Below are 22,543 nucleotides of genomic sequence, written 5' to 3'. Positions count from 1 at the left end.
AGCCTAGAGGCATTAGAGGTGGTGTGTACAAGGTGTGTGTACAGGACGTAGGGATAGGGTAAGTTGTCACTATTATACCCACGGGTATCATCAGGAACGCTCGGTCTATGTCAGGTATGCGTTATTATTCTTTCGCAGTCAATTCCATGCTCAAACCGGCACCAGCTTTTCAAGGGCCTCTTATTGTTTCTGTTCGTTAGAAGAAATTGCAATTATTTTGGTCATACAGACGGGTGTATTGTTCGCTCCGGCTGTTTGTCATTGACTGTTCTTCAGGGTTGTGTTGCTGGAAGTCGTTGCCGAGGCAGGCCCAGAATGTCATGGCTGGATAATATTATTTCATGGACTGCACTTGACGTGCAGTCCCTGCTGCACGCGATCGATTTTTATGGCGCTCGCTTGTTCATTCTTGCTCTGTGACGCCCCGACGGCCTTAGGGCTATGGGCTTGTGATGATGATGATGATGATGATGATGATGATGATGATGATGATCTCAAATATCCTGTTGTCATGGGTATGTTGCGTACCCGCCTGTCTTTTTTGCCTCTTGAGGTGGGCCATTACGTGCTTGAGTGGTTGCCGAGGGTCTTATAACAGACGGCGGGTGAATTCCTTTGTGGCCCAGTGTCGTTTGGCCGCATAGTGAATTTTTACGCTATGCCTCTCACCAATATCACTATGGATAACATCACATTTTTTAAATAACTATTTTGGTAAAGTAACATCATCTGTCATTCAATATCTACCCGGTAAAATAATCAGCATTTGAATATCTACTTGGGACTAATCATTCAATTGTTAAATATCATATTTTTACCTGAATATCTAACACGATTTTTTCCACATAATCTCGGTTATCACCGTTTCAAGCCCGTACAAGAGGCCGTTTCCAATGATTTGTGTAGGTGGTGGCGTTCCTACAAACACCGAACACAGGTCTTATCGAGTCTCAGGATAACCCTGACATTCTTTACTGGCGTAAAAACCTTAAAAATAGCATAATTCGCGAAGCCTTCATATTTGAAGGGCTTTGTTTGGTTGGGGGTGTATCATACCGACAGTCTATAATTATTTGATTGCATTTCTGACATAAACATGCTCCATAATGTCCCATGGCGTGCTTCATCGAAAGTTGCACCCTTATGTGATAATACATGTTACATGATGTGCAACCGAAATCATCTCTAATCTTCACACAAAGAAAACATGATAATTATTGTTCTTCATTCGAGTGATCGTTTTGAACAAAACCGAGTGGCACAGCATTCGTACTGTACGGAAGAAGCAGTTCGAAAACAGATCTCAAGTCGACCGGTTCCGAGGACATTGGAACTCACCACTGGAGTTAGCTCTCACTTCCGCTGCCACACTCAGCACTTTCCGATGTTGTGACGTCACAGTCAGGACGCTCTGTACCTTTTACTGGGTCATTGGTCAGCGAATCTTTCGCCCGAGCAGCATTCTCCACTTCTTTGCGAGGGTAGGATCGGTCGTGCTTATCGCCTTGCCTGTCGCACTTCGGGTGGCTGTGCGACTGCCTGTGTCATAGATGTACACGTTCATGTTTTCGCCCTTGATTGACAAGATCGCCTTGAAGGATGCAAAGAGAACCCTCGAAACGGATTCCATTCCCTCGATTCGATACTTGTTTCAGCAAAGCTCCACGGCGCTCATTAGGTCCTTCACAATTTTGTCTTTTTGACGAGGTCTGTGTCCAACTGCAAATAAAGGAAGAAGGCAAAATCGTTGCTATTTACGTCTCGGGACTGCGCACGCAGTGTCACCACCGCAATCTTGAAGCCGGCTTGCACTCCGTGCCGACCCCAGTGTTGTTGGTTGACTTTCGTGGTGTGGGCTCTAGCTCAATCATTTTTCTAGTACAAGGTCGTCTCCGCGCAGGTTGCCATGAACCTTTCTTGAACCACCACAATCCACATCTTCGTTCTCATTGCATCAAAACACCGTCTGTCTTGAGCAACACTTTCGGATTACGCTGTCGATCACGTCCGTTTCGCCAGCCACAATTCCGGTGCGTTACATTCGATCGCTGTGCGTTGGGCTGCACTGTGAACGGCCACAGCCCTACATTGCTGTCAAACTCGCACTGAACGCCTGGAGGTGAAGGACGAGCGCTTTCCTTCAAAGGTGTTGCCCAGCCTTTCAAACGCGCGCCTACTCGTGCAACATGCTCCGTTGTCTTCGGAGTAAGCTTACTGGACTTCGCCATCTCGATAGTGAGCGAAGAAAGGAAAGTAAGTGATAAGTAAATTATCGTGCCTGTTCCCGGAGGGAACCCACGAAGGCCGCTAACACCTGGTATGCCCTAGCGGCAGATGCAGCGCGTGAGCGGATAAGTCTCACAACCACTGGCACAAGTGCCGAGAAACCCTTTTTAATAGCAATGAGCTGGTTCTATATTCAATGAGAATTCAGAGTGGAAGCTAGGCGGCAATTGCGGTTGGGCGGAGGAAGTATTGTGTCAGTTTGGTTTTAGACACGGACGAGGCACAGCTGACCTCCTCACAGCACTCCAGGGCGAATGGGTGAAGATTGTAGCTGAGGGGGGCTGTGTCCCAGTAGTAGCAATTGATATTGCCGGTGCGTTTGACCGCGTCTCTCACCTCGGCCTTCTCATCAAAGCAGAGCGAGTAGGCATCGGCGGACCTCTTCTCTCTTGGCTACGCGAATACCTGAGTAACCGCTGCAAAAAGGTGGTAACTGGAGACCACGCTTCCAAGAAGTACCCCATCACTGCCGGAATGACCCAAGGCAGCGTCCTGCGCCCACAATCTTCATATTGTTTGCTGCCGATATCGACCAATGCCTCTCGAATGGAGTAAAGCTCAGCTCTTTCGCCGATGACACTACCGTGTACAGTCTGATCAGACCAAACGACAACCTCATGGGGCCAGCAATGGAGGATCCAGGTCGAGCCCACCAAGAGCCAGTGCCTGATGTTATGCAATGCTCGAAGGCCTGACTTTCCACCAAACACCTTTGCCGGCGAGATTATTCCGTACTCGGACCACCTAAAGCTGCTTGGAGTCACATTCGACTCTAAGCTTGTGTTCCAGCGCCATATCCATGCTGTCGCTGTCAAGGCCAGCCAGCGCCTGGGATTCTTGCGCCGTGCTGCTTGGCTTCTGGGTCATGAGGGCCGCATTGCCGTGTGTAAGAGGTTCATTCGGCCCATCTAGGAGTACGCTCCACTAGCCACCATGTGTGCAGCCCAAATTCCACCTAGCACGCTATGACAGGGTGCAGGAGAAGGCAATGCGAATCATCGGATCTGGCACGATCCTTCACAGCCTGTATCTCAGGAGGGCTGTCTCATGACCTGCATATGTGTACAAGTTGCACTACATTAAGAGCCCACCCCAGCTGACAGCCTTCCTCCCGCCACCGTCGGCGCCTGCACCTACTCCTAGAACCCGCCGACAACTAGCTTCTCTCGCCACTCTTTCCAGTTGCAATAGCCACTTGCTCGGGCAGCACCGAACTACCTACTGAGGTCATACCACTACACCCTCATTGCGGCATGGAACGACATTCCTGAGCACGTCATCCCGGAACCTCCTGCATCGAAGGGAATGCAGGCCTTCAAGTCTCGCATTTGTCAGCAGGACTGGTTGTGTGCGACAGCATTCCATGGCTAAATTTGACGATGTTCCATTCTCCAGTCCCACAACGATCACCTTGTCTTCACCCCACTGAACTGTACCTTGCTCCCTAGAGCTCTCGAAACACCTCAGTTCAGAATGTTTTGCATTAATGTTTCATTCTTCTCTTCTTTCCTTTTTGCTGCATATCGTGGCCCCTTTCTCGTTGATCCAGTGCCTGCACACTACTCTTCCTGGCAGCAGCTCCGATCTAACATCTGCGTTTTGCCCCCCCCCTCCCCACTGAAAGCGGCGCAGCTGTTGGTCCATTGCCATAATTTCCTGAACTAATCTGGCACTCACTAACTCACCCTCCCTTAATCGCCCCCCCCCCTCTGCTCCTCTCTTTCTCTCTCGCTCCATCATTGTCTGGCTCTCAGGTTCTTACTCTTCTCACACAGTCTTTCTTCTCTCCCTTCCCCTATGGTGCGTGTTGTGCGCCTTGATCCCAAGACCATTGGTCGGTGGAGGGCACTTCACCTCACTGGCACAGCTCAGTAGCATCTACCCGCCCTTTGTAGTCCCCTAAGTTCTCTTGAGGTTATTGTTGTTCTTTCATAAAAATAAAAATAAATAATACATGTATAGCTAGTGTATACCAAGCGATGGGAAGTATCAATCCACTGAGCTCATTCAGCAGGTGACAATCAGATTTTGCACTTAGGTTGTATTCGTAGGTTGACACAGGGACACTTCGTTCAGTGCCTTCTCACCTTTGGTTACGTAATCTTGTCGCCTTTGGGCGTTTCCTCTAGTTTTATTGCACTTGTATAATGATTTTATGTGACATTTCTAACACCTTTCTATTACTTAACTTCAGTTTCATTGGTATGTATCCTTTAGCTCCGAATTAGATATCCATTAGAATTTACTAGTACGGAAGGGTTGCAATTTCAAATTTGGACTTCACGGAGAATTTCAAAGTTTTTAGGAAATTAGAGACCACATGCCACCTACTGCTCTTTTCTCTCCGAAACTCAACACTTGCAAGCCAGATATGAAAGAAAGAAAAAATCATCAGTCACACCACCGGGACTCGAACCAGGGACCTTGCTATTCGCGAGCAATGCTCTAACCAACTGAGCTACAGTATGACTCTTATCCACAATGATGGTAAATCTATCCTTCTTCGATCAAATCATATCTGGCTGACATCATGCTGGCAACTCACACCAATCAAGAGGGCCCTCGGCCATTCGCTTGATATCATGGGGAGCGCATCATTTCTTTCTTTCTGGCTTGCAAGTGTTGAGTTTCGGAGAGAAAAGAGCAGTAGGTGGCATGTGGCCTCTAATTTCCTAAAAACTTAGTACGGAAGGGGTCTGAGAAAGGGGCAGAGGTGTCTGGATTTTCGGTATTCCACGGATCTCATGCATCTACATGTACATGTACATGTATACAGAGCGAGGTGCTAATTATTTGTATCAGGCATCAATAATAATCATACACTCTGCCTCCGCGAGCACTCTCAACACGCAGGGTGAATCCAAGCATTGTACATGGACTTCAAAGTACATGACAAGTACACGTGCAGATACAATGTTTGTATTATCACTATTATCTCACATTTCTAAAAGTATTATAAAAAGACTTGAAATGACGCGCTAGTCTTCCTATGCTGTGATAGTTTACAATGGGAGTACATGTATGGCCAGTAACAGTGATTGGTCGGTAACCTTTAGTTCTGAATTAGATATTCATTATAATTTGATTGTACGGAATGGGACTGAGAAAGGGGCAGAGATGTCTGCATTTTCCGTATTCCACGGAGCCCATGCAGCTACATGTATACAGGGAGAGATGCTAATTTGTATCAGACATCAATAATAATCATACACTCTGCCTCCGCGAGCACTCTCAACACGCTGGGTGCATCGAATGTGTAATCCTATGTTCATGTACATGTGCGTGTAGTTCGAATTTCATGTACATGTTCCATGCCTGCCAAGTATCCAGATTTTTCGGGATTATCCCGCAATTTTGGATGAACTCCCGCGATCCCGAAATTCCTGTCGATTATCCCGAAATTCAATGTACAAATTCAATCTACAAGAAACAAGCTCGAAGTTGTGCTTGAAGCACTTCAAATGACTTGTCACAGGCCAGTAGTTGTTCTTGTTGATCCCGGACCGCCATTAGCCTGCAGTGCCAGTGGATCTCCTAGTGCTCCTTCCATGCGCAGTCTCTGAAAACCTCCGTTTTTGAGTCTTGAACATAAGCAAGTGTGATCCTATGATCACCATCAATCATCTATTATCGAAATGTTGGTGCCATCAAAAGTTGAAAAAGGATTATTTTGGTAAAAAGATGACATATCCCGAAAAACCAAGGCAAATCCCGGGATTTTGCCATGGCGATGCAGAAAAAACACTCTCAGTACTTTGCATATGTACATGTACACATGTACATGCCGACAGAGAGCTCCACAAGCTCAACCAACGTAAAAACCAGCTACACCGACGGTCGCTAGGCGATAAGGGAAACCAGAATATTCACGTACAGTTCAAGCAAGCAAGCTCAAGCGCCAGAAATGCCTATCGCCTATCTTCCGAGCGCAATGTGCTGCGTCCAGTAAGAACCAGCGTAAGCTCTGGAACGTCATAAACTCCGTTAGGAACAGGAAGAGAGTACGTGCGGAGTCTACTTGCCCCATTGAAGAAGTTTCGTCAGTCTTCCAGGCAGTAGTAACAGACAATGCCCGTACTCACAGCATCCCGCTGCCGCAAGGCCCACAGCTTCAGACTGCAATGTCGGAATGGCTGCAAGTGTCTTTTGGCGACGTAGAACGGCTTCTCCGACAAATCAATTCTGCCAAAGCAACAGGAAGCGACGGGATACCTGGTCACCTACTAGTGCTGTGCCGATATCCTAGCTGCGTCCGTGGCCACTTTGTTTAATGCCTCGCTTGTCAATGACACTGTCCCCACAGCCTTCAAGCTTGCACACGTTATCCCGCTGTTCAAAGCTGGGGACCCATCTATTCTCACTTACTTCCGTCCAGTGTCCCTACTTCTCATATTGTCAGAACTCTTGGAGAAAGTCGTACAAAAGAAGCTAGCCCAGTTTCTGTACATATCTGGTACCCTCCCTACGACTCAGTTTGCATTCCGCGCAGGCCACTCAACGGAGGATGCCCTGGTACTTATGCTAAATCGTATTCTTATTGCACGGGACAAGCGTTTGTGTACTGGCATATGCCTTCTAGATAATTAGTGCCATTTCTGCACCATCCTGTGGCGTGCCACAAGGTTCCGTTCTAGGACCGATCCTTTTCAGTATCTACACCCGCGAAGTTCCAACCATAGCTACTAATAACCAGTCTTCATCAGTTCAATTTGCCGATGACATTGCGCTGATCAGCAGCAGCACATCCCTGGACACGGTATCTGCTACGCTATCGGCCTCGGTTTCTGCACTTGCTGACTGGTTGCAGACCCGTGGTCTCATTTTGAATGCAGCCAAAAGCCAAGTGCTACCTGAATACCCCAACAGGCAGCCTCAGCAGCCCCAGCACACGACCAATGTAAACTGTCATGAAGCGCAGATTCCTGTCGATACTGCTGCGGCCAGGTATCTTAGAGTGCTCCTCGACTCAGATCTGTCATGAACGCCCCATGTTGATCGCTGCACCGCTCGACTGGCCCAGAGGATCGGAGCACTATGGAGGTTGCGTCGCTCCTTGACTCATCAGATCCGAGTTCTCTACTTTAAAAATATTATGCAGTGTCCAATTCCACTGTGGATACAACGTACACATACATGTACATGTACATGTACAGGTACATCATCCATTAACGCTATGATCCAAGCTTGCAGCCTATATCAATCTTATCTTCTAAAAATTGTAGTCAAGTTGCTGTCTGAGGATCGGTTAAAGCCGTGAAACTCAGAGTTACAGAAGAAACGCTTTTCGTCCCTCTCAAGTGTGTGTACATGTATATTGTATGGGCGGCAGGGAAGTGTAATCCGTATCACATAACATACATTGAACAATCGAAACGTTATCCTTTTAAGTTAACAACAAAAATCATGTGGCATTGATCAAGAACAGCGTACTCCGGACAGCTTCCGGGTCGAGCAAGACTAGCACATGTACATGTCATGTACAGGTATGTATTCGCAGACCACGTTATGATGAATATAATCATGTACGTGCAGTATCAGGCCTCTTTTACGGGCACATTAACACAATGCCGTCAATGGTTTAAAAATGCAATAAATCATACACTGGAGAAGAAATGTTGAGTCACCTCCACCATTACAGTCAACTTCGCCAATAACGACATTCGGCGGGGCATCAGAAAAGTGTCCTTATTCGCGAAGTGTCCTTATAACCGAAGTCCCATTTGAATGTATGTGACCCATATTTTGTATAGTATGATATGCATATCAAAATCAAGGTCTTTTCTTGCTCTATGTCAATGTGTACTTTATTTTCATAGCAGTTGAAAGGAACTAAAAATTCAATATGCAAGGGAAATCAATTGAAAAATATGCCTTTTTGAGCCATCTACAGGGCCAGAGATATGTACATGTATGATGATTACTGTACAATCATGTGCAACTACATGTACATTGTATACATATAGGTGTGCTGGTAAATCCAACAATTTTGAAGCCAACATAAAAAAGGAAGAAAAAGCCCCCCCCCCCTTGGCTGCATTTTCTTGCATGTGTGCAATAATATCCATCACCAGTGCACCATAGGTTCTGGTACTTCTGCATGACAGGTACATGTACTTGACTGACAGGTACTTGAAATAGCTGTCAAAAGCCCAGAAAGTCGTTATTCAAGCAGTGAATATGACCACGGGGCACTAAAAGCATGTCGCTATACGCGAATTGTCGTTATTCAGATAGTCGTTATATCCGAAGTTAAATGTATACAGTTAGATGGGACTTTGCTCTGGGCATGGAAATTCGGTCGTTATTCGCGAATTGTCGTTATATCCGCAGTCGTTATTAGCGAAGTTGACTGTAAACTGCTTGGTAGCTTGCTGACAACATCGGTGGCATGAAGCCTAGTGACTGCCAAGCATCTTGGCGCGACGGGCGATCAGTACAGTGTCATGCCCCAGGGGCTGCTGTGGCTGTCGACGTCGGCGGGTCGTGAGGTGCGTTCGCAGACCTTCATGGCACTCGGACAACTGCAATACTAGTACACAGACTCTCACTAGCTACATAGTACTCGGTTTCTGGCACGTTATTTCTGCATTGGATAGTGATTGATTTTCTGCGCCGAATTTCCGACGCTGCACGCATGTCCAATTCGCGTGAACAGTACTTCACTTTTTTCCTTTTCCCGTGTTATCACCTCAGCTATGCCAGTTTTGTATGTGGAAACCCCCTATTATAATTGCAGTTTGGTCTATATTTTTAATCATTCAACATCTACCTTCACTGATGAGCTATGTATTAGCGAAACAGCTGTCTGAATGAGTTTATCAATATCGTCCACGGAAGTGTCCTCGCAATGGTGATGGTTGTGTGCAGAAGGGTCTAGTCGGCTATCATTCACAAAAATCAAAAAGAAAAAAAAGAAAAACTTGATGAACAAGTAAACACAGTATAGAAGATCAGAAAATTACGTAACCAGGCGAGACTCAGCCACCACGACGGAACTATCCACAAAACGTTGGACGGGGAAACCCCGACGAGAACGAACACCACGGATACAAAGAATACTGGATCTCAGTAATTAGAAAGAGAGACGAGGACGCAGCACATGTATATTATTATGAACGAAACGTTGATTTTTTTTTTAACATGTACATGTACATGCATGTACTGAGTGAATTTTGCCGTATCTACATGTACACGTGCCAGTATCTGACCTGTAATATGGTGGAGAATAAGCAAATCAAAAATATTGTGGAAGTCGCTTAGTACGCACTCTGTTGGTTAACTTGCTTAGCGCGAAGCATGTCCGGTAGTCTCCATTGAGTGCACGAATTATCAGTTTCACTGCATGTTCAGATTGGTTGCGGCAGCCCTTCCGCTGGCGCCTGCTGTTCGGAATGGTGCAGATGAGCGAGGAGCGCGGATGCCAGGGATGTTGCGACCGTCACCCAAGCGATGATGAAGGATGCACCGTACTTCGTAAAGGGAACTTTGTCAAACTCCTGCTGCTTGACAAACCCGATAAAGGTGCTGGCAGACACAATCATGAATAGTCCTGGGCAACAAACCCGAACACAATGAAAGAGAACGTTGACCTTTAGTGTGAAATGAGTCCATTCACTGCACAAGACAGCATATCCCACTGATCCAAGTCGTGAGGTTTCCTGATTTCATATTTTGAGCATCATCTATGAGACATCTTGTTTACTGCATGCCCTATGGAATTTGTGCATTGAAGAGATTTTGTAGGGAATAGGAGAGTTGACTATAGTGTTTTCTAAACAAAGAATGCCGGTGATCCTCACCTCGTTAGTGCGCCTTACGCTCTGTCGTATACGGGGCCACGCGTGATAACACTATGTGCGGACTTTTATATCTCCAAAAGATCATGGCTAAGTACATGCACATGTATGCTGATACCGGTACATGTACGTGTACATGTAGTTTGAGGCTTACCTGACACAGCAAAGAGTATGCGAGGACCTAGTACCACTACCAGTACTGTCCGAAGAGTGCCTTTCATCTCCATTGCGATGGACAGGATTAGGCCCATGCCAGCAAGGATCGTGGCAAGAAGGCCAAACGCCATAGCGGAGCGCAATGTGTCTACAATGAATACAGAAAACATTGACAACTTGAAGTAATTACATGGCAATTGACTGCATATTGCTACTCATCGGTGAGAATTTCCACATGCACAGCGAAGATTTTCGAATCACCCTTATAGTCTAGGCATATACATGTACATGTACATCCTCGAACTGGACGCCGGTATTGGAAAGAGAGAAAAGCGAAAACTGGCCTTGCAATAATTGTGATGCAATCGGGACTAGGCCAAGCACCGAAGTGCAGAACCTAATCAAGTGCATTGCACAAATCCGTTGATTCCCAAGTGCATGTACACCTCCATGCATACATACATGTACATGTACATATTTATATGTATGCGAACACAATCTCTACAACTAGTGAGTTGCGATGGCCGTGCACGTATTTATAAGCCAGGCACAATATTGGCAATTGACAACACTCGTGCAAGCCAGGAGCACCTCAAGGTTAGGACTTCATGCACGTACCGCATTCAGCCATCAGTACTGCAAATGTACATGTACAATGGACATGTACATTTACCTGCGAAGATATGAGATAATAAAATTATACAATGTATCTCTTTATTCCTAGAAGATCTTCACTCACTTGACAAGTTTTCGATTCCAGAGTCCGAAATGTAGTCTAGACAAATCCTTTCTGGTAAAAACGTCCCCATCTGGCATATTTTCCACAGTCCAGTGTCCACCCGCTGGACGAAGCTGAGTTCCGGAGAGTTCACGTCCAGGACAAACCACTCTGGTACAACTGGAATAAAGATTAATGTTGAAGAAAGAAGACACGATACAGGCCAGCGAGACAGGATCGCATATATTTGCTTAAATGTTAGTCTTGTACGGATTGTAGCCGTGGTTGGCTATAAAAACCCTGCAATCGCCACGCAAAGTGGTCATTGGCTACCCCAGCCATGTATTGCTTGGAAAAAAATAAAAAAATATGAAAAATCCCATCGTCCACTACAGTACTCGAATTCTTAAAGTACATGTACGTACGACAAATCCCTACATCCCCTATGTTTTGTCCTTTTCCTCGTTTCTTTTTGTTCCTCACCTGTTTTCCAGAAGGGCTGTGTCAATAGTAAAAAAATATAATAAAAAAACCGGAAATCAAGTACTAAATCAAGTACTAGTAATCAAGAGTTTAATAAGGCCCCAAGAGTGTGCAACTCTGCATATGGGGTCCCCGATAGCGAAAATCACATCACCCACTATGCAATAATTTTCTGGTTTGAGGGAAAGACACAAACGGGAAAAGTCTGAAGAAAAATGTGACTGTCACCATTGGAACTCGAACCAGGGACCCTCGCTTGTAGCCATCGATGCTCTAACCTCTGAGCTATGGTGTAGTTGTCATCCCAGCAGAGACCTGTCAACATTTTCTTCAGACTTCGTAATTCAGAGAACTACTATATTCGGGGCCATTATCATACCAGTTACAAGTAAGAAAGTTGCCCCTAGGCCCAGGGTGCTCGTGGAATTCACTTATGCACCGGCTATATGCTCGAAAAGTTGGCAGGTTCAGTCTCCCGACCATAGACTGATCGAAAGGCTGTCACGTCCTGTGACCATCGGCGTACAGTTGACGCTGATGGGGAATTGGCAGAATCATACAAACCTTATGGCGGGCAATTCCTCGAATTCTGCTCCATTTCTTTATCCACATACCAAACATGCATGAAACTTACCAGAAAACATACCGAATTCTGCCAATTTTCTGCCGGCATTATGCGCAAAGGCCTACCCCACTGTGCTCATGAAATTCACTTACCGTGAGCCGTAATCATCAGCACCAGTGTAACGACAGCCAATATGAGCAGTGGTACTCCTAGCATCGCCATCCTAACTGCTTTATTACTAAAACTACAGATGATCGCAACGTTTCTGTGCAGATCTGTGAAAATCTAACACAAGAGTGAGAGAGAGAGAGAGAGAGAGAGAGAGAGAGAGAGAGAGAGAGAGAGAGAGAGAGAGAGAGAGAGAGAGAGAGAGAGAGAGAGAGCGAGAGAGAGAGAGAGAGAGAGAGAGAGAGAGACAGGGGGTAGAAAGGAAAAGGAGATGGAGTTTTTGCTAGTAGACCAGGCCAACCCCTGTCGGTTAAGCATTCATGCTAGAGACAGTAATAATTTTATTATACAGTACCTCACGAAATCCACAGCCTCGACGTAGTTGCGTGCTGAGAAGGAGAGTTTTGTCACAAGAGTAAGAACACACTCGCTGACTTCTTTGTATAACAACAGGATAGCCCAGGTGTGTGTTCCACATACGCATAGCCGAATAAAGCATGGACATGCATAAGTGTGTTCGGCAGTGCAAAATACTGTACTGACTTTCGGAGATCAGCAAGAACCCCAGGTCTATGTCGGGTAGGCCGCATCTGTGACTTCCATGCTCAAACCAGCACCATCTTTTCAAGTGCCTCTTCAACTGGTTTCATGGAGGAATTTGTGGCGCGAGCTTCAAAGAATAATAAGTGTGCATTCGCATACTGGCAACACTAAAGCATGAATGCTGCCAATATGGATTTTCCGTCATTCACCTCTTCGGTGTTATGGTGTTTATACATAGGCCGGATCTGATTCACCTGGCTGCCAAAGGTTTCTGCGCCTCGCATGATCCTTGTAGGTGGTGGAATTCCTATGAATGCCGAAAACATTCATGGGGCAAATATGCCCGTTTGGTTGGCGGATTAAAATAAACGCATCAACAAACCGGTTTTACCGACTCACTACCGAGTCTCAGGATACCCATGACATTTTTTACTGTCGTACACAACTTGAAATATCAATAATTCGCGAAGACTTTATATTTGAAGTGCTTTGTTTGGTTGAAAGTGCATCATTGCGATTATCAATATTATGTGATTGCATTTCCGACATAAACATGCTCCACAGAGCCCATTGGGGTGCTTCATCGGAGGTTGCCCACTAATCTGATCATACACAATCTGCGAGCATAACTGTTTCTTCCATTGTGTACGCATCAGGGCTGTACAGAGAAAATGAGGCCGAATCTGATAGCAATGAAATAACATTTTAATAGCCAAATTTAAACCAGACCCGAACGTACATGTACATGTACCTTGCCAGAGTGCTCAAATCGACAAATCAGTGAACTCTAGGTGTAAGGAGGACTGTCAGGAGCCAACACAACTCTGTCCAAATATTACCAAATTATATAGGCAGTACGAGTGGAAAGGCAATAGGGAAGGGTACACTATCCGCGATTAGAATCAACTCGTAAAACCTCCAAGTCAATCTCCCATTGACACAAACCTCGTTTATTGAACATAATCATATCCTATCCAATAAAAACAGTTCATAAAAACAGTTCATAAAAACAGTTCATAAAAACAGCTTTTTAGGATCGGACCCAATCCGCATAACCAAGAGAGCTAGCTCCCTTGGCTGCTGTTGGAATATGCAAGAATGGGCCTTCCACATAAGGTCTAACAAGGAGCAGTGGCTATAGTTATGAAATGAACACCGGTAACCATGGAGACAGACCACACTCTCATTATAGATACTGGTTATAAATAGACCGAATAAGGAAAATGATCTGATAGCCTATGAAGACTAAAAGAAATTGAACCAATGACAACAAATACTCGTCCAGCACACGGGTTGTCATAGCAACACAAATAACAGCTGTCCGCTAATTTTGTTGTTGGAGATTGAGTAGGAGTTTTTACTGGTTGATTCTAAATACAATAAATGCTCCGGCCTTGGGTTTATGACCAATAAAAACTAATTATAAAAACCTCGGGGGACCTCGGTTTTTATAATAGTTTTTATTGGTCATAAACCTGTAAACCCTCGGCCTCCTCATTTATTGTATACATAATGACAGTATAGCAGAGAACACTTCTTGAGAAATAAGGGCATCAATTAGTTTCAGAAACAAATAGTCATATACAGTAAATGCCGACGACACCACGGTATAAAATAAGTGTATCACAACCCGAGCCAAAATCCCAGATGGAGTCGCAACGCTCCAGCAGGCTGTTGACGCACTTGCCGACTGGGGCACCCTCTGGGGAATCAGGTTTCAGCTGACAAAGTCACAAGCCCTCACGATCACCAACCGACGATCACACCACCCAGTTCCCTCTATCACATTCCAGGGGACAGACGTACCTGAGGTGGATCAGCTCCGCCTGTTAGGAGTAACATTTGACAGCCAGCTATGCTTCAAGCAGCACATAGGGTCCCTCGGAATACGCGGTGCGCAGCTACTCGGCTTCTTCCGCAAGGCTGCCATGGCTCTCAACCAACGATGCCGTGCCGTACTATACCGTGGGTTTGTTCGACCGAACCTGCAGTATGGGATGCTGGTATGGATGAGCGCAGCACACTCTACACTTGCCAAGCTCACAGCCATCCAACGTGGTGCACTCCACGTCATTGGTGATGGCTGCTAACTGCCCAGCCTGCAGTGGCGGGTTTAGGGGGGGGGGGGGCGCGGGGGGCGCCCCCCCCCCCTCAAAAGTTTCGACCTAGGTTTCGAAAAATAGAAGGCAGGGCGCGCGGGGCTAGCTAGACTAGACATCATGTACTCGTAGGGGTCTACTCGGTGCGCGCGCGGCCTGAAACGATCGTCCAAAAGCGGTTGCACTGTAGACCTACGCCTACGGTGTTGATTGTACACACTACTGACTAGTACTGGTCTGTAGTACAGTACAGTGTAGAGTCTACAGAGTGCGTACAGTGAGTGAGCATGCACGGCTACAGAAACACGGTGACCTGACTAGTGACTGTGTACTGTTGTACAGTGTGATCCCTGCTGGGACGCGCTCGACGCGTCTTCAACGTTACGTACAAACATCGAAGAAAAGTCTTCGATCAAGGGTGCGTTTGGTTGGTACGATCTAGACCAGGATCGAACAGCTGGTGCACATGGAGCAGCCTCATGCCAACCAAACGGTACTCCAAAAACAGAGCAAATGTTTGTGAAAAATATGCCAAACTTGGTGCAATCTTCAAAATGTGTATGGGTCACCATGGTCACTGTGTACGGTACGACGAGTCTAACCCCAAAGCGTATGCACGTGATCATTTGGGACCAAAATCGATGTTCCCGCCAGGTTTCACGGTGAAAAAGTGAAACTGCTCGGTCTGCTCCGGCCTCGAGGCCGGAGCAAGCAGAACATGTTCTGGCCGACCCAGAACAGGTGCAGTCCCAACCAAACGCGCTGTTCTGGTGAATCCTGTTCTAGTTCGTACCAACCAAACGCGCCCCAAGTCAACCAAAACACGATTCGAATGCCGAGGGCCCAGGCGATCATCCTCGTTCGAATCGTGTTTTGGTTGACTCGAAGACTTTTCTTCGATGTCTCAGCGACATCCCAAAAGGCCAAGCTCTAGCCAGCAGAGCCTGGAATTTTTGTAAAGCGTTCCTGTGGCGGCGCAACTCCTGCTGCCGCTCCAACAGGAAACAGTGGGAGTGATGAAGTCGCTGTTATTCCAGTTGAACTTTCGGAGCGGACTGACAGTCACACTCCGCCAGACGTGGAAGAACCTGTTTTCAGCGAGCAACCAGAACATGAAGAACAGCGCACAGGGACAAGTACCGCTGCCTATGTAAAGGATGCTTTGAGAGCGGTGAGAAATTGTTGGACTCGCATAAATAATAATTATTGCAGTTGATTCGCTCACATATAGAAAATTTTATATGAAGACAATTTCATGGAGTCAGAAATAGAAAGACAATAATTTCATGGAGTCAAAGAATAGAAAGACAATTTCATGGAGTCAGGAACACGTGGTTGATTTTATAGACATGCATGCACAAATGATTGATGGATGAGAATGTTGGAATTTATGGCAGATAATAAAAGTTTAACGAGGATATTCACAAAGTAAGTACAATGGCAGAAAGAGCTTTTCGGAAGGGACCAGGGACACGTATCACTCTAAAATCAGAGGGGAGAGCATTCCAGAGATTAACTGTTGAAGAAGGGGGCTACAGGAGGAGCTTCTTGACATCGGTTTTCAAAATGGCTGACCTGGGACAGTATCATGATGTCATCTACCCCCGGCCCCACCCCATCCCGCCTTGATCCCGACCGCAACCCCCCCCCCCCCCCCCCTCAGCCAAATCCTGGACACGCCACTGGCCTGGACATCCGTCGCTCTGTTGCTGCCCTCTGCTACCTGTTCAAGCTCCACTATCTGACTGGCCCTCCTAACCCCGCCAGCTCCAGCCCGGACCCGCACCCGAGCAAGCGTGCGCACCAGGGAGTCTTAAAATACCGGGAGGCGACACGCCACACATTTCACGATCCGAGGATTGCCGCACTCGACCCTCGACCCGCGAAATTTGAAGCGTGATTAAAACGTCGTCGTCATCTTCTTTTTCTCAATTGTTTTTGCTATATGCTTCGAGGCTATTCTGGATCTCCAGAGCGAAAGCTGGTTGTTTCTGATACGTACCACGCATTACCTTAGGTTGAGCCGTGGCTTTTAATTTTTGTTGGAAGTTCACTGCTTTGGAGACGACGGAATGTCAAGGTAAGTTATTCACGAAATGTACTCAAATTTGAATTGAGTCAATGCGAATGACACCCTGTTTTCGGAATAGTTCTCCACTAAACACACCATGCCCATGGCCCCTTCATGTTGTCCAAGTTCCATTCTAGGTTTGTGTGAAGTTTCGAGATGAAGTTCGACGATGTACTCACCTTTCCATGGAAGGGAAAAAAAAGTAGCATATCAAACAGAATCCATGCAGTATTTGATGCCACTATCCTCATTCTTCTGCATTCAAAGTGTTTCACATCTAAATGGCCCATGAACTGCAAACAATATTTGTCATTTCTCAACTGTTCATAGCTGTTCATAACTGTTCTGAACACATTGCCTTCAGGAAGTGAACGTAAGGCCGAGTCGCCTCACCGACTGAGCAAAGTTCTCTGCGACGAAAGTCACACTATCGGCGGGATGCACTCAAGGTGAATACCCGTCAATATCCTGTATACTGCTTGTACCGCTTATCACAGTAGCATACACACAAGCACACATACACACACACACACACACACACACACACACACACACACACACATGCATGCTCGTGCACACACAAGCGCAAAATTCACATATCACTGGTTCAGTTGTTTTTATCTGTGTCGTATTTTGTCTTATACAGAGCTTCCGAGCCACGCGAGTCACCTGACCAACTGAAGAAGGTTCTGTGCGACGAAAGTCACACTATCGGCGAATGCACTCAAGGTGAATACCCTGTGGACTGCTTATACCACTTATCACAGAAGCACACACACACACACACACAGACACACACACACACACACACACACACACACACACACACACACACACACACAAGCGCAAAATTCACATATCACTGGTTCAGTTGTTTTTATCTGTGACGTATGGTGTCTTATACAGAGCTTCCGAGCCACGCCGGGCCACCTGAATTCTCCAAACAAGGCTGAAGGCTTGTCACGGCATCCTTGCCAAATAAAGGTATAAGCTGCAGCAAGTTGTCGTTGCGACACCTTGCTCCTTCCAGCTCACGCCGCACGGCCACCAAGCACCAACCACCATGGTACTTTTCAGCAAGGTGAGACAAATTGTCAATCACCGGTTCGGGGATGGCTTCAGCAGCTTTGGATGGTGCTATTGACGCTTTCCTGATAGCAGCGGCAGCCGTAGCATGCAGGTAGCTTATCAGATTCGCTAGCACTGCAGATGTAACTTCCAAATCTGAAGAAGAGAAAAGAAAAAGACAACATATAAGGACTGGTGGTTGCAGAGACTGTACTAGTATTCAAAAGCCAGCGTTTGCATACCTAGTCTGCATACCTAGTCAGAAGCCAATTTTTTCCAACATGCATGCAAAACGCACTGACCTTCACAATTGATTTTCACTTCGGGAATAGCTGTTGCGATGACGGACAGCATTTGTTGCCATGCTTGCGAAATATCAGCACCCTTGCATGCCTTCAGCTGGCACACTTCCTGGCGTAGCAGATTTGCAGTACCTGATGCCTTGTGTAACCGTGTCATAATAACATGCAGGAATGACTCCGTCGCCTCAGTAACACTCGCCTGTCTCATTGTCAGCAGTTTGCAAATTCCATGGATCACTGCACCTTCCATAGGCCTGTACACCATGATGGCACTACCACTCTTACATCGATCTGCACATAGACAAAGTATGGTTTGAGGATGGAGGTTTACATCATCTACGGTGATGATACATACTAGGTACACACGTAAATTTTCAGGACTTCAATAAATATCCTGTCACAGTGAACAGACAATGCATCGTGGGCAGACTAGGATGAAAAGGATGGTGTCGACCACCTAATTTATCGGGTCAGTTCGGGCACTTAGGTATGCTACAGATTATACATTCGTGTCCACAAGGAAGAGACAAAAACATGCAAACGAAAGAATCTCACCTGTAGCCCACAGCTGAACATCCCCACAACTCAGGTCACCAAGTGAATACGTGGCGTCATCTACATCTTCCACGGTGGACTCATCACTTTGGCAGTCATCTCTGTCAAGCTCCATCATCCTTTACTTCGAAGGCCAAGGCACAAAGTATTATTACTTAGAAAAACAAAACGAACTGCTGACACTGGATTCGTTGTGTGCAGGATAATTTTATTGAGTTTTCAAATTTTTTGGACCAAACAGCGAACGCGTCCTTTTGCATGACCTGCGCCGCTTTGACCTCATGGGAAGTCCCTCGCCATGCAGCGCGTGAGGTCTCAGCACTCGTGCCCGAGCTGAGGCAATCATCCGACGCGGTTGTGCATCTCGTGTCGCCTCCCGGTATTTTACGACTCCCTGGTGCGCACAACTCGAGCCATTATCTGTTCCAGCTGAAATAGACTGTCCCACCTCAGTCTCGGAACAATTTCCTTCGGTCCTTCCCCCACTGTATGATTGACACCTGGAATTCCCTCCCAGCCTCTATTCTCAGTGCTCGCCCCTCCCAGACGTCGATGCAGACCTTCAAGAAGAAGGTCTATGACCACCTGAGGCAGTCTGAGTGTCTGACTGGGACTGGGCAACCGACCGCCTCTAGCCTACTCCGGGATTATGCCCCTGCTTCTCCCACCCCAAGCCTAATTGTTGCCAATCCTGAGTAGCCAATCTCCACTGCTACCCTATTACATCCTTCATTTGACACTCTCCTTTCACTCTTATTATCTGTTTGACTATTTGCCATAATTATTTTGCTGTGTTCCAAAATTTGATCCTCTCCTTCGTTCTAAATCTTCCATTTTCTCCCGTGCTTTTTTCTCCTCATGCTTTTGCTTCCCTCCCGAATTTGGTGCGCCTGACATGTGAAGATGTCGAGACCTCTGGTCGGTTGAGCATGGCAAGCCCCAGCAGCACCATCTCACCCCATGCTAGCCCCATGTGCCTGTCGGGGGAGTTGTGTATCTTGTAAAAATAATCTAATGTACATGTATGTCACGCTCAATCGTACACAAATGACAGAGCAGTAGTGATGTGATCATCACAGGTAGTTGACGGCCTCTGGAGTCACCAACAGCTGTGCACCCAGTGGATGCCGTTGGACAAAAATTAAAAGCATTAGAAATGCAGAAATACATGTATGTCTCCACATGTGAGAAGTATTGAGTTTTTTTTACATTCCGAAAATTGTAATTGCATTTCAGATTGTTCTTGAACATGGTTTTCACCCGAATAAGTTCATGCATTCTCTTCAGGTGATATACTACTATGTGTTACAGCTTGTTCTTCATCTTTATCTCCGAGGAAAGGTTCTTGCATTTGACTTTCCTTGCCTTGAATAGGAAGGAAAATCAGCACGTATCAGAAGCAATTATTACCTCTGATGTGTGCTGATCGTGCCAGTACAGTTTATCATAAATCAGGTCGATTGCCCAATGGTCTCTCATGTGAGAGTCCAGAGTTGGCTCGATCGCGACATATTTTTTTATCGTATTTATTACTCTAAGGTGCAAGCCCTGTACTACCACAGGCTATCACTGTGGAGTGATATCGTGATGAGGTACGTGTATATGTACTTCGAAGTAAATACGCCTCTTGCTTTTACCTACCGCTTTCCTTTTTCACTTCCTAGGATTCCCATTGGCCTAAGCCCTTGGAGCGTATAAACAAAACCTTTGAACTATTTAAGATCTCAATGCCGTAAAAGGCTGAGTTCCTACCTCCTTGTAGTGAAATTTCAAAAAAGTACAAGTCATAAAATACGAAATAGTGGTTGCGATTTCGGCGATGAGTGTTTTAGATATGGGTTTTCTCAAGTTTCAAGTCAAGTCGGCGAAATAGCGCGAGCTCCAGTGTGGGAGCAAACTCATTCTTAGTACAAGTCATGTAGATTTTAAAAGGCTATATCAGGTTCATTTTTCAACTGCCCAGAACTTGCAGTTTGCAATGATAATAAGAAGCTTCTAACTGCAACTGTTTTACGGATTATAGGTCCATCATGTCCTCCCACCCTATAACTAACCTTTTAACCTTTTTTTTTCAAAAATAACCTTTTACTCCAATCATTTGTAGAATCTAGGTTCATTAGAGTGTCCTCAATCTGATGTAATCTAAAAGTCTTGCAGATGTAGCCTTCGAGCTGATGCAAATGATTCAAATGAACTACATTCACTTTAGAAGTGGCATAACCAAGAGGACGCCTCTTTTACGTGCACAAGGCCTCTCTTGCGAAGTGACTTAGGACACAACAATTCGGACACATCGACTTCCAGTTCCCTGCCAGGCTAGACAGTGAGCAGCTGTGCACTCGGCGGTCGCCTTTTACATCTAGCCTTGTACACTTGCATATAATATCGAATTTCACTGCGCGCCTAACACACACCAGTACTCTACGTTCACCTACACGCGCGCACTACAAGGCAATAAAAAAAAAATTGTTTCAGGGGGGTTTCGCTGAATATGCCTCGCTCTCCTTCTCTTATACCAAAAACCAGAGTTTTGCAGGCGCCTAGGCAGTATAGGGGTTGAAAGTGATGACGTCAAAACGGGCAGGGAGTAGTAGGTTCACATCAGATTTCTACTTTTGGATCCACTGAGGTGTGACTTTGCTATTGGCTCAGTATGTGGGTGCATAGCAACCCACTCATGTCGTATGCAGGTGTGACTTTTATTTCGCCACCAGTTGGCACCCCGCCCCATTAGCCAAATTAGTCATTTTCACCCGCTATTATCACCTTGCTGTGAGTAAGACCGCTTGAAATGTGCTTGAATCCATACAAAACTGGATCCATGTGGGTCCAACTTCGCCCATAACACGACTTCGGATATAACAACAATTCGCGAATAACGACATAATTTTCATGCCCGGAGCAAAGTACCATCCAAATATGACACATACAATGAGACTTCGGATATAACGACACTTCGCGAATAAGGACACTTTTCTGATGCCCCGCCGAGTGTCGTTATAAGCGAAGTTGACTGTACTCACGATTGCAGAAATGGCCATTCTCCTGCTACACGTGTGCCTGCCTTTCTAGGCGTCGGAACAGTCGTGACGCCGAGCCAACGCACAGAATAGTGATCACGCACGCCGCACCCTGGAGGCAAAGCCACAGGGACGTGAAGCTAAGACAAAGAAGTAAAAGTAGCTGGGAACGAATCACTTCGTCTTACGTTGGTTGGCAGCCAACTTGCCCCATTGAAGAAGTTTCGTCAGTCTTCCAGGCAGTAGTAACAGACAATGCCCGTCCTCCCAGCATCCCGCTACTGCAAGGTCCACAGCCTCAGACTGCAATGTCAGAATTGCCGCAATTGTCTTTTGGTGAAGTAGAACGGCTTCTCCGACAAATCATTTCTGCCAAAGCAACAGGAAGCGACGGGATACCTGGTCCCCTTCTGAAGTGCTGTGCCGATATTCTAGCTTCGTCCGTGGCCACGTTGTTTAATGCCTCGCTTGTCAATGTCCCTGTCCCCACAGCCTTCACACTTGCGCACGTTATCCCGCTGTTCAAACTGGGGACCCCTCTATTCCCACTAACTTCCGTCCAGTGTCCCTACTTCCCATGTTGTCAAAACTCTTGGAAAAAGTCGTACAAAAGAAGCTAGCCCAGTTTCTGGACATATCTGGTACCCTCCCTACGACTCAGTTTGCATTCCGCGCAGGCCACTCAACGGAGGCTGCCCTGGTACTTATTCTAA

At 46.3% G+C, this 22,543-nt stretch overlaps 2 protein-coding genes and 1 long non-coding RNA gene across 3 annotated transcripts; 1 reads left to right on the top strand and 2 right to left on the bottom strand.

Moving 5' to 3' along the window:
• Positions 1 to 9,075: 9,075 nt before the first annotated feature.
• Positions 9,076 to 12,652, bottom strand: LOC135829426 (claudin-1-like). Its single transcript, XM_065341836.1, has 5 exons — positions 12,528 to 12,652; positions 12,157 to 12,279; positions 10,978 to 11,136; positions 10,237 to 10,386; positions 9,076 to 9,835 (listed from the first exon to the last, which is right to left on the bottom strand). The coding sequence occupies exons 2-5, from the start codon at positions 12,224 to 12,226 to the stop codon at positions 9,633 to 9,635; spliced, it is 582 nt and encodes a 193-aa protein (XP_065197908.1). The 5' UTR covers positions 12,227 to 12,279; positions 12,528 to 12,652; the 3' UTR covers positions 9,076 to 9,632.
• A 4,075-nt stretch (positions 12,653 to 16,727) lies between these two features.
• Positions 16,728 to 17,654, top strand: LOC135829762 (uncharacterized). Its single transcript, XR_010555914.1, has 3 exons — positions 16,728 to 16,894; positions 17,250 to 17,334; positions 17,532 to 17,654. It is a non-coding gene; the product is annotated as an uncharacterized LOC135829762 (long non-coding RNA).
• Positions 17,655 to 17,742: 88 nt separating this feature from the next.
• LOC135829761 (uncharacterized) lies at positions 17,743 to 19,200 on the bottom strand. The gene is made up of 3 exons (XM_065342146.1): positions 18,811 to 19,200; positions 18,256 to 18,546; positions 17,743 to 18,109 (listed from the first exon to the last, which is right to left on the bottom strand). The coding sequence occupies exons 1-3, from the start codon at positions 18,926 to 18,928 to the stop codon at positions 17,784 to 17,786; spliced, it is 735 nt and encodes a 244-aa protein (XP_065198218.1). The 5' UTR covers positions 18,929 to 19,200; the 3' UTR covers positions 17,743 to 17,783.
• Positions 19,201 to 22,543: the final 3,343 nt, after the last annotated feature.

The sequence above is a fragment of the Sycon ciliatum genome, chromosome 13 (genome assembly GCF_964019385.1).
Source record: "Sycon ciliatum chromosome 13, ocSycCili1.1, whole genome shotgun sequence".
Taxonomy (NCBI): Eukaryota; Metazoa; Porifera; class Calcarea; order Leucosolenida; family Sycettidae; genus Sycon; species Sycon ciliatum.
The sequence above is the reverse complement of the archived record's forward strand: the minus strand, read 5'-3'. Positions and strand labels throughout refer to the sequence as shown.